The sequence below is a fragment of the Gorilla gorilla genome, chromosome 8 (genome assembly GCF_029281585.2).
Source record: "Gorilla gorilla gorilla isolate KB3781 chromosome 8, NHGRI_mGorGor1-v2.1_pri, whole genome shotgun sequence".
NCBI lineage: Eukaryota > Metazoa > Chordata > Mammalia > Primates > Hominidae > Gorilla > Gorilla gorilla.
In genome coordinates, this window is record NC_073232.2 from 65545515 (window position 1) to 65568582 (window position 23068).

Below are 23068 nucleotides of genomic sequence, written 5' to 3' on the forward strand. Positions count from 1 at the left end.
AGGAGATCTATTAGGACATATGGAGGCATGTAGTTGGAGATGTATCTGGAAGATATGTTTATCATAATTGCAGAGGGCCTTGAGATGCCAGCTTGTTTTCAATTCTGTGGGTGATATGGACTCTGAGAAATCTTCTGAGTGGCGGAGTGATGTAAACACCATTTTGTTTTAGGATGATTAAGCAGGTAGAGATGTTTGATATGGATTGGAATAGAGTGGAACTAGAAGTGAGGACGAAAATCAGCAGATTCTTTAAAGTGATACTGAGGCTTTATTGGTGAGGGTCCAGTTAAGAAAACAGTAATCATCATACTAGGTATTTCAAACAGAGGGATTTCACCCAGGCGAGTTTTACAAGATGTTAAAAGGCTGAAGGAACAAGAAAGGGAAGCTGGAGTTGCTGGAAGGGTTTTTATTTTTTGTAACTTTGCCTAACAAGTTCCCCCTTTATCACGTGAGACTGGCACAAAGATCTTAAACCAATGTGATGGCAGTGAGACTACGTGATGGTGGGATAGGAAATTAAATGTGAGTCAGCCGGGTGTGGTGGCTCACGTCTGTAATCCCAGCACTTTGGGAAGCTGAGGCGGGTGGATCACTTGAGGTCAGGAGTTCGAGACCAACCTGGCAAACATGGTGAAACCCTGTCTCTACTAAAAATACAAAAATCAGTTGCATGCTGGCAGGCGCCTGTAGTCCCAGCCACTTGGGAGACCAAGGCAGGAGAATGGCTTGAACCTGGGAGGTGGAGGTTTCAGTGAGCCAAGATCACTCCACTGCACTCCAGCGTAGGTGACAGAGTGAGACTCTGACTCAAAAAAAAAAAAAAAAAAAAATTAAATGTGAGATTTGGAGATGAATAGACATAAAAGCCAGTACTTAACATAATATTCATGCTGAGTCTGGAACTCTTGTCAGTGCCTTGTATGGATTAATGTACTTATTCCTCCAAACGACTCTATGAGGGAGGTATTATTATTATGTCATTTGACAGATTGAGAAACCAAGTTTGCAGAGGGCCAAGTAACTTATCCAAGGTTGCACAGCTAGGAACTGTGAGAGCTGGGATTCAAACTTAAGTGTTTTGGTGTCAGAATTCATGCTCATTTCTACTATACTATACTGCTTTTCTGAAAAATGAGATGGCTCTAATTGGGAAATAGTATGGTCATTAGCAGAAATAAAAGAACCAAAAGGTAGACTTTGGCGGGTAGAGTGGGGAGGAGTTTAATGTGTTGCTTTGTAGGTGTTATCAAGTCAATAGTGGGCACCATTTATCTATCTCTTCCTATTTTTACATCCCCGTGCAATCTGAGACCCAGTGGGAAGGCTGTTAAATGAACCCACTTAGTTTTCCCAAATTAACCCAAAGGAAGGTGTGAAAAATAAATGTAGCTAAATAAGTGCCATTAAGATTATTTATAACACCTGCTTCTATGTAGGTTCTCAGTGTCAGCTTTAAGATAGATGAAATTTCCAGCACAGAATGAAGATTATGGAAGATCTCTGTGCAGTGAGGCATGACAGAAAAACATAAGGACTTTCTAGGTTTTTCTGTGTCATGCTCCCAAGAGTGTCAGTGAGATGAAATGGAATAGAAACTGAAGACAGAAGTGAGCGGTAGACATAAATGTAGCTGCTTTGTCCTGTGTTAAAATACCCTCCTTTCGTGAACTGGGAAACACGTTATTTTTAATGGCTATCTTCATGGCATTGTTATATGACTAGGTTTTATGTATTTCTTTTTCACCCCCCAGAAGTCCCATATGTCTGGCTTCATATCAGAGACTGTAGTTTAAAATAAAATTCCTGTGTACCGTTTGTAGTCTTTCTTGTTTTAAAATTCAAGATTCATAATTTCTGTCTTTTTAAGGGCTTGATTCTTGAGTAGACATGAAGAAGTGCATTTAATTCTAAAGCCCTAATGTCACAGTTCTTTAGGAATAAATAGGATGGGGTTAGGGAGCTTTAAAATTGACTTGTGGCTCTTTTTCTCTACTACCTTCCTGTCTTAGCTGCAAATTGTTAAGAACATCAGCTTCTGACTTTAGTTCAGCTTTCATGATGTCCCTTCATTGATCATTTTCTCTTCTCTTTATAGACATTTCTTCTTCATGAGTGTGGTAGTTACATTATGGAATAATATGCGAGAGTGGTGGGGGATTGGGGCTGGAGTTAGGACCAAAGAGAAGGAATACAGAAGGATGTTAGTCTTGTTATATTATACTTCCATTCTGTATTTGTCTTGCATCATAGAATTGCTTATGTGGACATGGTAACCAAACAACCAGCCTTTGGGACAAGGAGAGGTTAATGAGGCAAGGTGATTATGACTGGAATGAGAATGGTGTAGATCTTCACCTGCAATAGAAGAGGTTGAATGATTATCTTCATGTATATCAAGTACATAGCACAGAAGCTGCTACTCCCCACTTACCAGCAGTGAGCTGGAACTAGCTTGCACAAGCTCATAAGAACCAATTTGTAAATATTCAGGAACATTGTGAGCTGGCTGTTAAGCTTTTGGTAGCTTGAAATTGATCATGATGAGGAGTTTTTACATCACAGAAATTGGTGAACAATACAAATGAGGGCTTTTAATTTTATTGTGTGTTCCAGAGAGACAGCTTATCAGAGTGTCTATGCCATACTCAAGGTAAACATTGCTAACAATTGCTTTGGGTTTGACACTTTTGCTGGATTTTTTTTCTTTAATTAATGTTTGTGTGTACATGGTACATATAGTTATGGGGTACATGAGATGTTTTGATACAGGCATGCAATGCCTAATAGTCACATCATGGAAAATGGGGTACCCATCCCTTCAAGCATTTATCCTTTGTGTTACAAACTGCTGGATCATTTTTTAATTATCTTTCACAAAAAAGACACAATGATACCAAATTTTAGATTGCAGCTTATTAAAGCATAATCAGCAACAGATACTCAGCAACATCACCAGTATTCTCTCTGGTGTTTTCTTGATGTGTATGCACCATATGAAGACATTAGTCATGCATTTGGATGTTCATTGATCAACTCATTCACTAAACATTTACTGAGTCTCTTTGTATTAGCTGTCTATTGCTGTACAACAAATCGCCTAAAAATTTAGTGGCTTAAAACAACAATAATAAATGTTGTTCAAGGCTTCTGTGTGTCAGGATTCCCAGAGTGGCTTGGTTAGACGATTCTGACTTGTTTTAGAACAAGTCATATATAATCACTTCTGTGTCATGATGTGGCACTCAGATGCTGGCTAAGGCCACAGTTGTCTGATGGCTTGACCAAGGTGGAAGAAATTACTTCTAAGGTTGCTCACTCAGATGGCTAGCAAGTTAGTGCTGACAGGATGCTTCCTATCCACTTAGGCTTCTCCACAGGATTATTAGGGTGTCCTTGCATCATAGTGGATGGCATCCTCTAGACCAACAAGTCTAAGAGTTCGTTTCAAGCCACACTGAATTCTTCATTTGGGAAATGAGGTACTAGAGTAGCTTAAAACCTTTGCAGTTTCTGCTCACTATGCCTGAGTTGCTTTTCCCCCAGATATTGCACAGCCGACTTGCTTTCTTCATCTAAGCTTCTGCTAAAAGAGAGCCCCTCATTAGAAGATCTTTCCTCACTAACACCCACTACTTTCTTTTTCCTTATGCAACAATGTTTTTCTTCACAGCATTTATCACTCTATGATATAATATTTAATATTTATTTGCTTGCTTACTGTCTTTGTCTTTCATTAGAAAAAAATATCTTCAAGACAAGAACCTCATATATTCTTTTGCTTAGAGCACCTGTTGAATGATGAATGAATAAGAGTACTGGTTCTCTAGTTAGAAGAGGGTCTGGAGTCTGGCTCTGCTACTTATTAGATCAATAGGCAAATTATTTAACTTTTGTATAATTCAATGTTCTCAGCTAAAAATGGGCTTAACAATACCTGTGTAGCTCTTGAAATTGTAATAAAGATTTTTAAATACATAATATATATAACATACCTAGCATTGTGTTTGCTTATAGTAAGAATCTATAAAATGTTAGGTATTATTATTATTTTGTTGTTATTACTATGATAATATCCTCAAACATACAGTGAGGGGCCATTTGAAAGAGGTGTTAATATAGTTTGTCTGTGTCCCCGCCCAAATCTCATCTTGAGTTTTAGTTACCATAATCCCCATGTGTCGTGGGAGGGACCCCATGGGAGGTAATTGAATCATGAGGGTGGGTACCCCCATACTGCTGTTCTCATGATAGTGAGTTCTCACAAGATCTGATGGTTTTATAAGGGGCTTTCCCCCCTTTCACTCTGCACTTCTCCCTCCTGCCATCATGTGAAGAAGGACATATTTGCTTCCCCTTCTGCCATGATTATAAGTTTCCTGAGGCCTCCCCAGTCATGCTGAACTGTGAGTCAATTAAACCTCTTTCCATTATAAATTACTCAGTCTTAGGTATGTCTTTATTAGCAGCATGAGAATGGACTAATACAGATGTTATTGGTATGGATCAGTGATTGAACTCATCAAAGCCTTTTCTCATGTTGAGCTCCTATGTTATCCCTCTTCTTAGTTCAATTACTTTTTTTCTTGAAGGTCCTGAACAGACTGCAGAGTAAATATGGCTCCCTGTACAGAAGAGATAATGTCATCCTGAGTGGCACTCACACTCATTCAGGTCCTGCAGGATATTTCCAGTATACCGTGTTTGTAATTGCCAGTGAAGGATTTAGCAATCAAACTTTTCAGCACATGGTCACTGGTATCTTGAAGGTAGGCAAAGAGCCCCAGAGGCAGCTGTTCTTTACCATTGCTTACAGGTATTTTAGGAGTGATTGGATGTGATATAAAGAATCCCTATAGGATTTGGGTCTGAGCATAGTATTAGCATGTACAATTCTTTCTCCTCCCTGACTCTATCTTAGCTTCTTGTTCTGAGCTATGGGCTGTTAGGGATGAGGCATGGATGATTGGAAAAGAAGGCTTCTATGGGACTAAGCCCAATGTAGTTATTTAAACAGACAGAAAACATTTTGGTTTGGGGTTCTTTATAGAGGGCACTACATGGCCTGTTCTTTGCACAAAGTCACACAAAGAGAAACCCATGAAGGAGCCAAAAGTAATTACAAATAATTCTAAAATTTTAAAATATTTCCCAAAGTACAAAGAGAATCCAACTTATAAACACACATCCCAGTTTTTCAAGTTCTCTAGTATAGATACAGACCTCCGTGGTGCTCCTGACAAATACCCTTAAACTCCTCTCCTGTTTCTGGTTTCAGTAGCTTATACTCCTCTCTTTTCTGTCTTTCAGCTTATTATTTTGTTGCATAGGATCCTTGCTAATGTTTTCCTTCATTTTATTGTATTCCAGGCTTATTCTCTATTTTTTCTTACAATGTCACCCCCAAAATTCAGAGATCCAGCTGGCATAGGCAGAAATTGCTTTACATTGATGTTTTGCAAACTGAGGCTTGCAATGTATTAAAGGCTTATGAAATCAATTTCATGGATTGCAAAAAACATTACATAAAAAATGCTAAAAAATAGATTGTAAGATATAGTGTATGACACACAGTCAGGGTATAGTTTGCTTTGTGGACTTCTGTTTTGGGATGCATATGTTGATGTGTATTAAGTTATGATGAAAAATGTATCTCTCACTGTAGTTCACTGTCAAAAAAGTTTGAACAACTCTGCCTTGGTGGTAGAATGGCAAGGGCAGGGAGGTGGAAACAGTTACATGTTAGCAAAACTTGTATTAGTGTTGTAGGAGTCAAGTCTCCCATTTTGGCTATCTGAAGTGACAAACTGAACCTCATTTAGCAGTCCTGAGAGAGCAGAAGTTGAGACTTTTTGTGAGCTCAGGCATTAATCAGTACTGTGCTTCCGTATAACACGGCATTTCCTTTATCTCAACCTTGAAAGCCATTTCTGTTTACCTCCAGATTGGCAACAGCGATGTGGTTCTCCAGCTTTTATCCCGTAATGTGGACACATTAGAGACAAAGGAAATTGTTCACAGGGCTCTTCTGTTTATATTGACTAAGTTATTGTCCCCACCAGGATTTCTAAGCTTATAACATCCCCCTCTTTTTTAACCTTCAGAGCATTGACATAGCACACACAAATATGAAACCAGGCAAAATCTTCATCAATAAAGGAAATGTGGATGGTGTGCAGATCAACAGAAGTCCGTATTCTTACCTTCAAAATCCGCAGTCAGAGAGAGCAAGGTGAGGAGGAATCGTCAAAATGAAATCGTTTCATTCCCTTTAGGGAACAGCAACAAAATCTAAGTACAGGGCTGTTACTTGATGAATATGGTGAGGTCCCAAGAGAGTATTACAGCTATGATATCTTAAAAAAATCTTTATAATCTAAAACAAGCAGAAACAAAAAGTGAATGTAGAAACAAACACCAATTTATTAATGTATCTTTCCACTTTGTTGATTATGGGAGCCAGTGTGGATGTTTGAAGGACTCTGGGCTTTGAAATCAGGAACAACTGTGGTCTCAGCTTAGTTTTATTGCTTTCTAGCAATGTGACCTTTAGTGATTTACTTATCTTAATTTATTGTCACTCAGCTTCTTCATCAGTAAAATGGAGATAAAAATGTGCACAATGCATATTTATTAAATTAATGAATAGCTCTTTTATTATGTGTTATCCAGAATAAATCATGTTAGTCCACAAGAGTGTGGCAAGACAGAGAAAATAAAAGGATAAAGAATATGGACAGAAGAGTAAGAAATAAACCCACATATTTGAATGGAAAAACTAAGGGAGAGGATTATTTTGCCTTTTTGTCTTTTTTTAAGTGATGAACCAGGTTTGTAACAGAAGAGAAGTGCTTGGTTACTCTAACACTGTAAAATAATATCACAGTTTCCACTTGACCACTTGACATTTAACATTTTTCTGCATATTTTTCAATAGCTTTCAAAGGAGATGATTTTTAGAAAATGTAATCTGATTTCCCTTGAGAAGACATAAAAGAACACTTAAGTTGCAGGTCTTGAATGCTTTTGATTTTGCAAATTCCCTGCTCTTTTAAAGAGATTTCATTAAAAATTGATGTGAGTAGAAATTTCAAAGACAAATAAATCCCTTTTGTAAGAAATACATATATGTTATGTAATATTGTATGTTATATAAAAATATGTGTATTTCAGCTCCAGTCCCTTGACCTAGTCCCCCAAACTTTGATCCCAATTGCATGCCCTTTCCTTAGCTGATAAATGAGGTACTGGCTACAGTTCACAGAACTACTGCTTGTCAAGACATCTCACTTACTGAGAGGCATTTTTGTTTTTGTGTCAGCTGCTACTGTTCATCTTACATGAGGGTTAGGCTCTAACACAGAACTGACTGTGCTTTTCTGTTTTACTGACTAGGTATTCTTCAAATACAGACAAGGAAATGATAGTCTTGAAAATGGTAGATTTGAATGGAGACGACTTGGGCCTTATCAGGTACTGTATTTCCTTTTTAAAAATAATTCTGTCGGGTAGCTTTTCTTAATTAAAGAGAAGGGAAAAGAGACTAGAATAGTACCAGCACACACTGAGAATAAGTTGTGTGGTTAAGAGTCCAGGTTCTGGAGTCAGACACAACTGGGGTCCAGCCAAGGGCCTTGTACAGGGTTCTCAGTCTCTCAGGGCTTAGTTCTGCACTTACAAAACAGATTGAATACAGGGAAGATAAATGAGAGATCTTGGTGAAGAGCTTGGCACAGCATCTCGCATATGATATAAAAATTCAGTAAACATTAATACTTCTTATGTTATCAAGATCTCATATGTGGAACTTCCATGATGGTAAACAGTTATCTCCTAATAAAATGAAAAAACAATCTAACCAACCAGGAAAGTGATTACGGCTTTGAGATTATTTACCTGTGTTTCCCTAAAAGGATTAAGTCCAATGCAGGACAATGGCAAGTAGGGATAAAATAGAACTGAGAACACCTAAAGGAAGCAAGTGAGGGAAAATTACAGGTGGGGCCAGCTTTTAGCACAATTATCTGGGAGTGACAGCATTTAGGAAAACACATGGATTTTGTTTTCTTGAAAATAAGGAATTTGCATTCATATGTGATTTTGGTTACTGCAACTGGCCTGACTCAGGAATTGACTGGGTGGGTAACATGGTTCCAGACTCTTTGACCTATGGACTTGCAAATGATGCAGACATGCCCTAGGGAAGTACCAGATAGTGCTGGGTGCTACAGTCAAATGGCTTGGGTTCACTCTGGGCTCTTGTCCTTATTAGCAATGTGACTTTAGACAAGTTCTGTGACTACCCTGTCTTCCTGTTTCTCATCCCTAAGCATTTTTGTGCATACCATAGGATAAAGTAAGTATTTAAAATGTTGATAATAATGATTAGAAAGATGATAAAGGGTCTGCCAAATAGAATTATAAAATATCTAAGTAAAAGATGCTATGTGAATAAAACTGGCAGTAAAATTGACAAAGTGGTGAAGAAAAATATTAAAAACTATGATTCACAGTTCACACACCACAGTTGGCCCTAAAACTAGGCGGAGAACAACATGGTAATAAAAAGTTCAGGTCTTGAGGTAAGGTTGACTTGGCTTCAAGTCCCAGTCCTCTGCCACTTACTAACCCTGTGGCCTGGAGAAAGTAACTTAATTCACTTAGACCTTAACTATCCTATTTGAAAATGGGAATAGTAATACCCCATAGGGTTGTCTGAGGATTAAATGAGATAGTGCATACAAAACTCTAGTTCTGTGCCTGACACAGAAAAAAGCTTAATCATTTTAGCTAAAAAGGAATAGAAAACATATTCTACCTCTTCTGAACAATTCCATTACCAGCATATTAGAAAGCTTGAAATTCTTAGCATTTGAGTTCCTCTTTTGTGTTAAAAGTGAAGTCACTAAAAACTCCCTAATAAAATTTGCTATATGGGCTGACATAACAGGACTTATTCTTCTATTACAATCAACTTATCTCTTGATTAGTTGCCCCTTAGCATTTAACTCAGCACACTTTCTAAATGTCAGGCATGTAACTGTGTGAGTGGGGTATGTTATGATGAATAAGGCAAGGTTTCTGTCTTTAAGGGTCTCACAAGCTGATGGGGTGATTGGGGCAAGAGACAGAGACAAATATATAGACAAGTAACCATAACATGAATCAGATGACCAGCAGTGCTATCCCATGGGCATAAATAATGCTGTGGGAGTTTGGAGGAGGTAGCCCTGAGTTTTTCCTGAGAGCACTGTGGAGGACTTCCAAGAGAAAATGACATTTGAGCTGGACCTTCCAGGAGTCATGGGATTTCTCACAGAGTCATGAAAAATACAGAGCCATAAGGCCAGAGTGTGGGTGAGGTCAGGGCATTGGTAAAAGGTGGACTGGAAAGGTAAGACAGGTCCAGATTCTAGAGCACTTTAGTGGGGCATTCAATTACAAGAAGGGCAGGATAACAGCATACATCTCTGCTAGTTACACTGAGTATCCCAAATTTGTTGGGACAAGGAGATACAGTCACCCTTATAGTTTCTATTTAACTCTTGGCTGAAGGACCAAGACCATTTACAATTCCCTTTTAGTAGTTTTTGAACCTTTTTTTTTTTTTTTTTTTTTTTTTCCTGAGACAAGCTTTTGCTCTGCTGCCTAGGCTGGAGAGCAATGGCGTGATCATAGCTCACTGCTGCCTCAAATTCCTAGGCTCAAGTGATCCTCCTGCCTCAGCCTCCTTAGTAACTGGGACTACAGGTGCTCACCACCACACCTGGCTATTTTTTTAAAATTTTTTGTAGAAATGGGGTCTTGCTTGTTGCCCAGACTGATCTCAAACTCCTGGCCTCAAGTGATCCTCCACCTCGGCCTTCCAAAGCGCTTGGATTACAGGTGTGAGCTACTGCACCTGGCCAGTTTTTGAATCATTTAATAACTGGAACAGAAAATTCAAAAATACTATTATTTTGGCCAGATGTTCTTTGCTTCCATACATACAATTATATCATGTATCTGGAAGTCTTTCAGTCAACTGTCAAGGTTATAGCAAAGCTTTTCCATCTGTTGTGCTTAACATCCTGCAATAACTTTCCATTGTTTCTGAGCTGCCGTATGTTATCTTTGATGTAATTGCTCCTGCAATTGCCTCTTGTTGCATAGTGTAATTGCTCTTTGAATACATTAAAAATGATCCAAAATATAAAGTCAAATGTGGGCTGCTAAGTAACTCACCCACCATATGTAGATGCCTGCTGTTAGACAGAATCCCAAGGTGTGAGGAGTTTGGAAGCACAGCAACTCAGAATCACAGAGCATGGAGATGACCTAGTTCAACCTTCAGCAGAGGAACAAGGGCCTAGAAAGGTGATGTGACCTGCCCAGCGTCACAGCCAAGACTATCTTCTTCACAATGAAAACCATATTTGAGTTCATAATTCATTCCTTCTTACTCTCATTTTTGTTTTCAGTTTTTCATTCAGCAAGACTGCACTAGGGACCTACTATGAGCCACACAATACTTTCTTGGAATGATGTATTCCCTGGCCTTGAAATAAGGAATCTAGTACCCATGTTTGTGCTACTGGAATGAATCCATTAAATTCTCTGGGACTCAGTTGCCGTATTTTCAAATGTGGCTATCATATCTTCTCTCCACACAGAGATTATTATGGGATACACTGATGAACAAATATAGATGGAGTTGCTGCCCTTATAGGACTTCAGTCTACTGAGGGAGACAGAAGGCATACAGATAGGCATACAATACATGTAAAATTATAATTGGGCTCAGTGCTAAGAAAGGCAGCTGTGTAGAACTTTCTTAAAGGAATTTGACCTTGTCAGAGAGATTGGGAAAGGTTTCCCTGAGGAAGTGATAGCAATGGGAGCTGGAAACTGGAGTAGGAATTAACTGGCAAAATGGGGGGATTGGAAAAGAACATTTAACACAAATGGGGAAGCATTTGAAGAACTGGTAAAAGGTGTGTGTGGCTGGAGTGCAGAGGTCAACAGGGCAGAGTGTTGCAAGACAAAGTAAGAAATAGAGATTAGATGGCATGACAAAGAATTTGTTTTTCTATACCAAGAGGAATGAAAACTCATTAAAGTGTTTCAAACTTGGGTTGGGAGTTGGGGCTGTCGAAGGATTGGGAAGACTGTAGACTTGAGGAATGAAATAAAATTATGTTCCTGAAACTATTCCATGAACCATTAAGCCCTCTACAATTGTGAAGCCACCATTTGCTCTAGTTGCTCTATGTCAGAAAAATCTATGTTAGAAAATTCTATGTCAGAAAAATATTGCTATCTTTGTGCCTTTTTCCCCTTACACGAAAGCATTCAATGTTTTTTTTCTCCAGACATGGAGAACATGTTGTGGATGTTCTGAATTGTGAATTAAAATATAAGCTGTGTAACATTTACAAAATTCACTTTGGGAGACTCTGTAAGGTACTTCAAAGAGTCTGTCATCCAATAGAGGAGAATAAACAGAACCTTGAGAGTCTCGGATGCAATAAGACACTATGTGTGTGAAGAAAACATGAAGGGAGAAGCAAAACAGGTTTCAAATGTCTACATCAAAAAGAAAGTCACAAGTGCAGATAATCTGAGTGGTAGTTGTGGTCAGTGGAAGAGCTACTACTCACATAGCTACACTTACGAAGGCAGCTCTGAGACAGGTGAGGAGGCCAACTTATTTCTTCAAGGATGCTGCAACTGAAAAGGCTTTGTCTTGCTTTTCTTCTCTTTGCCTTCCTCTTTTCTTCCGCCAAGTTTTCTTCCTTGAATTTGCAGCAGTCACATGGACTCCTCTTCTCCTTCCTTCTCCTTCTCCTTCTCCTTCCTCTTCTTTTCTTCTTCCTCCTCCTCGCTCCTCATCCCCCTTCTCCTCCTCCTCTTCTTCCTCTCCTCTCTTCTCTTCTCCTCTCCTCTCCACTGCCTTCTATTTATGTATTGCAAACCCTTTTATTCTTATAGTCAGTGGTCTTGTAAGGGAGCCCTTTAAAGGCATATTTTTAAAATGACAGGGGCAGTGATTTGTGTAAGCTATTTGAATCATTTGTGTAAAAAGTTTAAAAAATCCTATTTGTGCTATTACACTCATTTATTCAAATGGTGTTGACTTACAGAACTCAGCTGTAGTGTATATATAAATCTTCTCTATCATCTATGACTATGACTTCTTTATTTAAAAACTTTTTTTTACATGAAACTGTTTTGTTTTTAACTGACACAGAATAATTGAATTATTTTTCTTGAATTGTAATGTCTGACTGTTTATTCTCTATGGTTTTCTGTATTCTGACTCTGTACTCTCCCCTCCGTCCACTTAACCCCACTCAAATTGCAAATGCTGAAACCTTAGTGACTGCCCTCTACCAAACCATTCTTGTTCTCTTTTTTTCATCTCATCTTGTCTTTGTCTTTCTAAATGCCTTCTCTATCATTAGCATGAATTCTGATTTATAAAGCCTTCCTTTCTGTTTATTTTATTTATTGCTTTTATTTAAAAAATAAATAGAGACAGGGTCTTGCTATGTTGCCTAGACTGGTCTTGAACTCCTGGCCTCAAGGGATCCTTCCACCTTGACCTTTCAGAGTGTTGGGATCACAGGCCTGAGCCACTGTGCTTGGCCCCTGCTTTCTTTTTCTATATCTTTCACTGAACCTCTTTTTCTTGTTCCGCTCCATGTTGTGAAGCTTGATGCTGTCTTCCTGCTCTAACTTTACTTTCTGTTTGCCTGTATTCTTCTTCAGTGGAGCTTGGTCATGGTTGTGAAGTGAGCTTTCATCCTGGGTCAGGTTCACCCCTCTCCCCTGCCCCGTAGGTGAAGGTGCCTAAAAGGGCTTTTAGATGACCAAGATGGTGACTGTTGACTGATAACAAAGATTGATCAGCCTTGTGTAGTTTAAATTGTCCCAAGTTTAGAAACCAAAGCCATAAAAAAATAGTTGGCTGGAGATATTGGACAACTTGATTGTTAGATTTCTGGAAAGTTCTTACTTAACCTGAAAAAAATCTGGGAGATTATTATTTTTTTCTAAGTTTTTTTTCAGTATAAAAATAGTGTGTGCTTACCACAGAAAACTTGAAAAATAAAGAAAGTAGAAAGGAAGGAAAAATTAAATTAAAATTATACTACCTCGAATCAATCATGGTTAATATTCAGGTGCATTTGCTTCTGTTCATTTTTCTATGTGGAACATATAATAAGAAATACACATGACTAAAAGCTCATTCTGTAAACGTGAATGCTCACTTGGTTTCACTCACTGTGCACTAGAAGCTTTAAAATACTATAAAAATATTAACAATGTTATCTCCATGTACTGAGACCATCAAGCATCTGTTTGTTTTTGCAGTGATCCTCTTCTTATCTAATAATGTGTTTTTTTTGTCTTAAAGTCTGCATAGTCTGTTAATGTGGCTAACCCAGAATTTGCCACGTATATTTTTCTATCATTTTCTTTGCACCTTTCTTTATTCTTACATTTTAAGGGTGTCTCTTATGAATATCATATAGCTTTAGTTATTTCTTTTGTACTCTGACAATCATTGTTTTTTAAGTGAATTTAGTGTATTTTCAGGAATTGTGATTATTATATCTGAACTTTTCTGTATCTCCTCACTTTGTGCTATTTGTCTCACCTTTTCAGTGCTTCTTTTTCCTCCTTTCTCATCTCTTACTTTTTTTGGATTGATAGCTATTTTTAAAATATATATTTAAATGGCAGATTGTAGTTTATAAAAATGGCTGCAACAACACAACAATTGCTCTTATTCCATGTTTTATCCAAAGTGACCTTGCCACTCTCCATTAAAAGGTGGAGATTATTTTCCTAGTTCTTGAACTTTGGCTGGTCCTGTGACTGCTTTGAACAATAGAACAATGCAGAAATGATACCGTGCCAGTGCTGGGCATAGTTTTTTTTCAATAGACTTTATTATTATTTAATTAATAAACTATATTTTTAAAAGCAGTTTCAGGTTTACAGCAAAATTGAGCAGGAAGTACAGAGATTTCCTATATGCACCTTCTTCCAATACATGCACAGCCTCCCTCACTATCAATATCCCCAACCAGAGTAGTACATTCCTTATAACTGATGAACCTACATTGACACATCATCATCACCCATAGTTTACCTTAGGGTTCATTCTTGGTGTTGTATCAAGTAATTTTTAAAATCTTCTTTTCTTTTATATATTTTCTAAAATTTCCACAGTAAGAAAAAAAATTAAAAAGTCAAAAAATTGTGTGGGGATCCTGACACTCAGAGCCAGCTTCTATTAAAAGTTTGTTACATAGTCTTTCAGACTTTTTCTAAGCACATTTATAATATTTTTCTTAAAAAGTGGGATTTTATTATATTTACAGTTTGTTAACTCTATTTTTAATTTAGCAATACCTTATGAATATCTTTCAATGCCAGTTAGTATTTTTTAAATCATCATTTAAAAATTGCCATGTAGTATTCCATTCTATGTATCATAATGTACTCAACTAATCAGCAATCATTTGTTATTTAGGTTGTTTACAGTGTTTTCCATCATAAAATACATCGTGATAAACATTTTTTTTTTTTGAGATGGAGTCTTGCTCTGTTGCCCAGGCTGGAGTGCAGTGGTGCAATCTTGGCTCACTGCAACCTCCACCTCCTGGGTTCAAGCGATTCTCTTGCCTCAGCCTCCTGAGTAGCTGGGATTACAGGTGCGCACTACCACACCCGGCTAATTTTTGTAGTTTTTTAGTAGATACGGGGTTTCACCATGTTGGCCAGGCTAGTCTCAAACTCCTGACCTCAGGTGATCTGCCCGCCTCGGCCTCCCAAAGTGTTGAGATTACAGTTGTGAGCCACCACATCCGGCCTATGATAAGCATTCTTGAACAGATACATATTTGCCAATGATTTCCTTAAGCTGAATTCCTAGAATGGGATTCCTGAGCCAAAGAGAATGTTTATATTTTAAAGCTTTTCCTATAAATTGCCAAACACCCCTTTGTTGGTTTACTCTCCCATTACTCAAACTTGAGCAGAATGTTGTTTGTCATACTCTTGCCAATCTTAGTATTACCATGCTTTACAATTGTTGCCAAGTAACAGGCTTAAAAAAGTCAAATCACTGTTGTTTTCCTTTGAATTTCTTCAATTCACGGTTTGGCTCAAATAAAAAAACAATAGTCTATTGGCCATTTCCTGTTTCTTGTTGCACTTACCATGTAATGTGCAAGGATTTTTTAATTTTTTAATTTTTATTTTTTGACAGAGTCTCGCCCTGTCGCCCAGCCTGGAGTGCAGTGGCGTGATCTCAGCTCACTGCAACCTCTGCCTCCTGGGGGTTCAAGTGATTCTCCTGCCTGAGCCTCCCCAGTAGCTGGGATTACAGCTGTGCGCTGTCACTCCCGGCTAATTTTTATATTTTTAGTAGAGATGGGGTTTTGCCATGTTGGCCAGGCTGGTTTCAAACTCCTGCCTTGGCCTCCCAAAGTGCTGGGACTAAAGGCGTGGTGCAAGGATTTTGACTGCTGTAACTTAATGGAATTTACCCTAATGAGATATTTCTCCAATATTGTTATTTAGAAGGTCTTTTTCATTCAGGATTTTTGAAGATAACAAAAGGATTCCTTGAGAACGTACATCACTTCTCTAGGGTGGAGTTGGTAGAAATATTCTGCAGGATGCTTGTCCCAGGTGTGCCTGTAACTTTAGGAGGGCTCTTCTGGCTAGAGCTCATGTATCTTTTTAAAATCTGAGCAGTCCGGTGTGTATTCTTTTCTTCTGCTGGTTTAAAATTTAGCTTGCCCTTTAGGTAAAAGTCTGGGCCCAATAATCCTTCCAGTATAAGACAATGAAACACCCTTTCCTCTTCTTCTCCAAACAGTTTGCAGTGGGTTGGGGTGAGGATGATTGTGAGGGAGTGAAAACGAGGGTGTGAAGGTAATTAATGGCAAGTGCCACACAAGATAGAATGTGAAATTCCAGTGGCTTAACACATTGAAGACTTATTTTCCACTCATGGAAAGTCTAGTGAAGATTGGGTAGTCCTTATGCACACGTTATTAGTCAGAGGTATTCACACGCCCCACCTTGCAAATGAGACTGGGAAATAGAAGAGCACATGGGCATTTTGTGAGCACTCACGTCTCTGTCACAAGAGGGCAGGCTATCCTCACTGAATCATTTCATGCCCATACCATGTGGGTGGAATATACATGTGTTGCGAATGTTGAACACCGCCCCCATATATTTAACATTGTATTAATCTTACGAATCATATATATATTTGTATATATATATTTATTTATGCTCAGAGCTTTGTATCTCTTTCCTTTATCATCATTATCATCATCTGCAGCTGCAGCAGCAGTAGTATCAGTATAGAATCACCAATATTCTTGTAGTGAACATTTATTCCATTCTTGGTATCAGCCAGTCTTTCTGCTAAGCACCTCACATGTATTAGTTATTTTAATTGTCAAATGCAGGTACTACTATTATCATTATGTTACAGGTATGAACACTGAGGTTCAAATAAATTAAGTAACTCATGTCTGACCCCAGAGCTGGTATTTTCAGCTACTGTAACACAATATTAGCCTCTGTATTAGTTTCCTAGGGAAGCCACACATTATCAAAGACTAGGTGGCTTAAAACAACAGAAATTTATTCTCTCACAGGTCAGGAGGCCAGAAGTCCAAATTCAAGGCATTAGCAGGGTTGGTTCCTTCTGGAGGCTCTAAGGGGGGAATCTGTTCCATGCATCTCTTTTAGCTTCTAGTGGTTGCCATCAATCCTTGGCTTCATTGGCTTGTAGACACATCCCTCCAATCTGTGCCCCCATCTTCATATCACCTTGTTCTCTATGTCTCTGGGTTTCTCTCTGTTCCTTTCCTCTTGTAACGATGCTAGTCATTGGATTTAGAGCCTACATGCGGTCAGTATAATATCACTTAATCTTTACCTTGATTACATCTATAAAACCCATATTTGCAAGTAAGTCACATTCTGAGGTTCCAGATGAGCATGCATTTTTGAGTGACACTATTCAACCCATTACAGCCTCCTATATTTTATTTCCTAAAGAGCTCCCATGTTGCTATGAATCTTCATGAACAGTACCTTTGAATGGATACACAGTATTCTATTTCCCTATTTGTGGACATTTAGGTCGGGGAGGGCCATGCTAGCACGTAGAACCTTTGTCTAAGTTACACAAACGCATCCTCTTTTCTGGGCTGGCTGAAGTGCCAGGCTCAGTGAGCTGCACAGAGGCTGGATTTAACCACCTACTTACCCCCTTTGCCAGTGTTCTTTGTACAGGGCACAACTTGCACACTGGACATGGAGGCCCAGGTCTGAGTGCACGGAATCTGCTTTTACCTTTGTTTCAGAGTAGGGCACATGCAATGCCTGAATTGAAAGAATCACTAGAGATCTTTTTCTCCAAATGCCTCCTTTACACAGAAGGAAAAAAAATTGTAGTGTTTTATATTAATATGTTGTTTACTGATTCTATAATAGTTGAAATCTATTATTTTTCAGTCTCAATAATTTTTAAATTTTAGTCCAGAAATTTTGACTAACTTTGCTACAAACTAGGTTAAGGTCCCCAATCTCTTGACTTTCTGCTGTACTTTTAATTACATCATGCTGATTCAAGTAGCACCTTGCTTCCTATTTTACATTTAGCTGTGACATAAGCATTATTTAAAAATGCTTATTATTAGAGATGTATTCATCCTTTTATGTCTGAATTCTTAACTTCTGAAACTAAAGCTTTCTTCCTTTCTTTTGAACTTTGCTTTGAAAAATATTTTTTGGCCAGATAAAATAAAATATAAGTACTGTGTTTTAAAATTAAAATGATCACCTTTCTGCATATCTTTATAAATATTCATCCATAACTATAGTACTTTGGTTGCTGTGACAAGTTTGCCATTTTAATAGTGCACATTTCAAAGGACAATGGAGGAAAAATATGACATCTTCCTTTCCTTCAATTTAAATAACTTTTTCTGAACACTTATTTTATTTTAGTTTTCTAGAGAAAAAGTTCAGTTTATTTTCTGAGGCTTAAAATAAATGGAATAAAGAAGAAATCAAGCCAGGTGTGGTGGCTCATGCCTGTAAAAGCAGTACTTTAGGAAGGTGAGGCAGGAGGATCGCTTGAGCTCTGGAGTTGGAGATCAGCCTGGGCAACATAGTGAGACCCCATCTCTACAAAAAATAAAAAGAATTAACTTGGCATGGTGGTGCACATCTGTAGTGCCAGCTACTTGGGCGGCTGAAGTAGGAGGACCACTTGAGTCTGGGAGGTCAAGGCTGAAGTGAGCCATGATTGCACCACCGCACTCCAGCCTGGACAACAGAGTGAGACACTTTTTCAAAAGAAGAAGAAATCAAGTCTATATCTAACTAGTAGAGTGAAATTCTTAGTACATGCTTTCTCCACAGTTACCATTGTGGCCAATTGTGCAAGGTCCTTGATGGTAGGAAATGCATCTGATTCCTCTTTACGATCCTTCACACAATGCCAATCAACATGATTCCCAATAAATTCACTCTGATTGAATGAATGATACAGCTGCCATCTTTCCTTGTCCGTATCCATTCTGCTCTGGCCGCCCTGACTATCCATTCTCTGAACACAGGGCCCTCCTTCATATCTCCATGCCTTTGCAGATGTTATTTCCTCTGCTAGGAGTACTCGTTATCTAGTGATTCCTTTGCGTAGCTCTTCCTCATCTTTTAAGACCTAGCTCAAGTGTCACATCTTTTGTGAAGCATTTCTCAAGGCCAAGATGATACCTCATTTATCTTTATGTTCCTGGTGGCTGGCACAGAGTCAAAGTTAACCAAATGTGTAGTGAATGAGCAAGTGAATGAAGAGAAGGGACAGAACCAGGATTCCACAGTGGATAAGAGCATATATCTCTATCTCTATCTGTATCTATCTATCTATCTATCTATCTATCTATCTATCTATCTATCTATCCACACACACACACACACACACACACACACAACCTGAATTCATTGCTCTGCTTCTTGACTTACCATTGTGTGACCTAGGTCAGGTAACGTTACCACTCTGAGACTTAGTTTTCTTAGTCGCAGAATGAAGATAATGATAGTACTTGACTCAAAGGGTTCCCTGTGAGAATAAAATGAGATCTTGTACATAAAGTCCTTTGTCTAATAAGAGCTAAATAATGTCAGCAGAATAGTTCTATGGTTTTTCTTTGATTGTAATGGAAATATTCAGTGTTGGCTGAAGCTGGCTGACCTCAGTGTGATGGTATCAGATGGAAATGTTTTGGCTGGGAAGCCAAAATGCTACCACCACATTTTCTTCCAAACTAAAGAAACTCCAAAAAAGCAAAATCCATGTAACTGGAAAACACTAGTTGATTAGAATTTCCTGATACTTGAGTTCTAAGAGAAAGAGACAAAACCACACACACAAACCTAATAGAAGAATATTCCTAAATGTAAACACCTTGCAAATAACTGCGAGGGGATGACTCTTAGAATATCTTCAGCCCAATAAATGTTTATTCCGTAGCACAGGGGCAAATAGCCATGTCAGGGACTGAATTCAGCTCACTCATTGGTGATTTGGCTTGACATTGTGTTTTGAAAAGTTCAAAATGGATGCCAACATGAAAAAAGAAACTACATAGAAATTTTCGAATGCCTACAGTGATTAATGTAATGAATCTCCATATAACTTATTGCCCAGATTCAATAATTAGCAAGACTCTGTCATTCTGTTTTATCCTTCCCCTCACGTTTTTTTTTTTTTTGGCTAGAGTATTTGAAAGCAAATACCAGGACATTATATACTTCTTTTTTAAAAACTTAACTTTTATTTTAAGTTCAGAGGTACATTTGCAGGTTGGTTACATAGGTAAATGTGTGTCATGGGGCTTCATTGTACAGATTATTTCATCGCCCAGGTATTAAGCCTAGTACCCATTAGTTATTTTTCCTAATCTTCTCCCTCCTTCCACCCTTCACTCTCCAATAAGCCCCAGCATCTGTTGGTCCATGTGTTCTCATCATTCAGTTCCCACTTATAAGTGAGAACATGTGGTATTTGGTTTTCTGTTCCTGTGTTTGTTTGCTAAGAGTAATGGCCTCCAGCTCCATCTATGTTCCGGCAAAGGACATATTCTTGTTCTTTTTATGGCTGCATAGTATTCCACGGTGTATATGTACCACATTTCCTTTATCTAGTCTATCACTGATGGGCATTTAGGTTGATTTCATGTCTTGCTATTGTGAATAGTGCTGCAACGAACATACGTGTCCATGTGTCTTTAGATACAATTCACTCATAAATATTTCAGTATTTATCTTCATCAGATAAAGACTTTAAAAAATATGTAACCCCAATCATTTATTACAACCAACAAAATTAAAATCAATTTCTTAATATGATCTGACACCCAATCTGTGTTCGGTCTTCCCTGATTATATCTAAAAGTCTTTTTTTGTTTGTTTGTTTCAAATAGTTGTTTTGTTTGAATCAGATCACAAACTACATTTGTTGGCTACAAGTTTTAAGTCTCTTAGTGTATAGCAGTTCCCGTCCTTTGTTTCCATGCCATTTACTTCCTGAAGAATTTTAAAGTTGATAAATACATATGAAAACATGGATTTGTGGCCCCTTTTGAATAAAGGAGAAGAGCTGGCAGCACTGGTTTATACTCCCATAAGGCAACACTTGGCTGGGGCTGAGTAGAGGCTGTGAACTTTAGACACTGCAAGTTTTCTACAGTCCACACCAGTCCCTATTGTACCAACTAGCATGACTCATTTGTGTTGCCTGCCTAGCGCCAATGGGCTTTGAGCAGGCCACCTCTGCCCTACGTCTGCTTCTGATAGGCAATAAGAACTGATGCTTGAAAGATGATCTTGAAGTCCTAAACCCTTCCTAGCCATTAAATAGATGCTTAGTTTTGTGCATTACATTGCTTAGGTAGGAATGTAAGCAAAAACGTTTAAAGATTTTTCAACAAAGAATTGAATCAACAATTTTTTTTTAAATTCTAAGTTAACCTGACAGTTTATGAACTAGCATCTCTCTTTTCTTGAGCGTTCCAGTTAATCTGCTTTACTGCCTTCCACTCTGTAAATATCCTTTTCACCTGTGTGAGGGTTTGAGCCTACAAAGGCCACTGGACACGGTGTCACAAGACCCAGACTTGAGTCCTGGGCCTCTGTGAACAGTGGACCATTATTTTGCTTCTCTGGGTCACCTATGCAGAGTAGAGGTAAAACAGCCTGTCTCTCAGAGTTGTGTGAAGTTCAAATAAGGTAACAGATGTGAAATTAGTTTGTAAACTGTGTAACTTTACACTTAAACAAGGTATTACTAGGCATAAGGATATACTGAATTATGCCTAACATCCTCTTTTACGCCTCTGTGCATTTACCCTGCTGTTTCCTCTCCCTGTAATGCCCACAAGAATTAATTGTTAGTCATCTGTGGTACCTGAACACTTTATGCCTCTTTCTTCGCAACGTTTGTCACACTGTGTTAAAGCCATTTGTTCACATCTGTGTCTTTGGTGAGATTCTGAAAGTAAACCACAGTTTATTCAGTGCTTAGCATACAGGTAACCCTTAGTAAATGTCGGATTGGATAAATTTGAATAATTACTACCTGTGTGCCTATCTTGAAGGACAAAGTCCATGTATATACAGTTCTTTAGGTATGTCATCTGGTAACTGACCAGTCCAATGATGATGCCAATGATGAAATAGTCATGAAAATGGAGTTTTGTATTTTTAATTTAAGAAAATGATCAGACTTCTTGAGTACATTTTTTGCATTGTATTTTTAAGCCCATGAACAATGAAAGAATCTAGATGTAGAATGTCTATCATTTAAAAATATTTTTTCCTGCTGGAGAAAACTTAAGCTCCCAGTCATAGTTCTTGGCCCCAGTTCTCTGGTTCTCCTGATTAATTTAGAGCTTCTTGCTCCTTTACAGCTGGTTTGCCATCCACCCGGTCAGCATGAACAACAGTAACCATCTTGTAAACAGTGACAATGTGGGCTATGCATCTTACCTGCTTGAGCAAGAGAAGAACAAAGGATATCTACCTGGACAGGTGAGAATTTATATCATTGAAAGCTTCATCTTGATTCACTGAGTGTCATCATTCATGCTGCATTCAGAAGAGGTGATTCGAATTTCCAGAATAAAGTGTCATCATCAATCTCACATATTGGTATGCTTGGATAGACAGCATTTACCATCCTCCCTAATGTGGAAAGAAAAATAAAAAATGAGTACTAACCATTTGCTTTTTGTGTTACATAGTCCTTATATTCATTGCTTCATAAAGTTATTAGTTGAATAAGGAAGGGCAAAGTTCAAGATTTTTATAATAGTAGTTTTTGATTAAGCTGAAAATATGACAAACTGTTGATATTTACTTTTGTTTTTAGAGCTATACAAGGATTAAGCACCATTTTTATTTTTATTTTTATTTTTTGAGACAGAGTTTCACTCTATCACCCAAGCTGGAGTGCAGTGGCACGATCTCAGCTCATTGAAACCTCTGCCTCCCAGGTTTAGCAACTCTTGTGCCTCAGTCTCCTGAGTAGCTGAAATTACAGGTGCACACCCCCACGCCCAGCTAATTTTTGTATTTTTAGTAGAGACAGGGTTTCGCCATGTTGGTCAGGCTGGTCTTGAACTCCTAACCTCAAGTGATCTGCCCACCTCGGCCTCCCAAAATGTTATGATTACAGACGTGAGCCACTGCTCCAGGCCCAAATTTGGAAGACTATATAATGGGATAAGAGTCCCAGGCCCTTACCTACAATTAATATTCCCTTATAAAGATATTAGCTTCCATTAACATTCAGCCTGATCATTTAGCTCTGTCTTAGTTTGTTTTGTGTTAGCAGAATGACTGAGACTGGGTAATTTATAAAGAAAAGAGGTTTATTTTGGCTCATGATTCTGTTGGTTGAAAAGTTCAAGACTGAACAACTGCATCTGGTGAGGGCCTCATGCTATTACCAATAAAATAAAAATTTTCTCAGAAT

At 38.2% G+C, this 23068-nt stretch overlaps 1 protein-coding gene across 1 annotated transcript in view; it reads left to right on the top strand.

Moving 5' to 3' along the window:
* Nucleotides 1-23068, top strand: part of LOC101146782 (putative inactive neutral ceramidase B) — a 68911-nt gene that overhangs the window by 10941 nt on the left and 34902 nt on the right. Inside the window, exons 5-8 of the mRNA XM_019034400.4 lie at nucleotides 4596-4772; nucleotides 6108-6235; nucleotides 7399-7476; nucleotides 22002-22122. Of these exons, the coding sequence (XP_018889945.4) occupies nucleotides 4596-4772; nucleotides 6108-6235; nucleotides 7399-7476; nucleotides 22002-22122 (504 nt within the window). The remainder of the gene's footprint in view (nucleotides 1-4595; nucleotides 4773-6107; nucleotides 6236-7398; nucleotides 7477-22001; nucleotides 22123-23068) is intronic.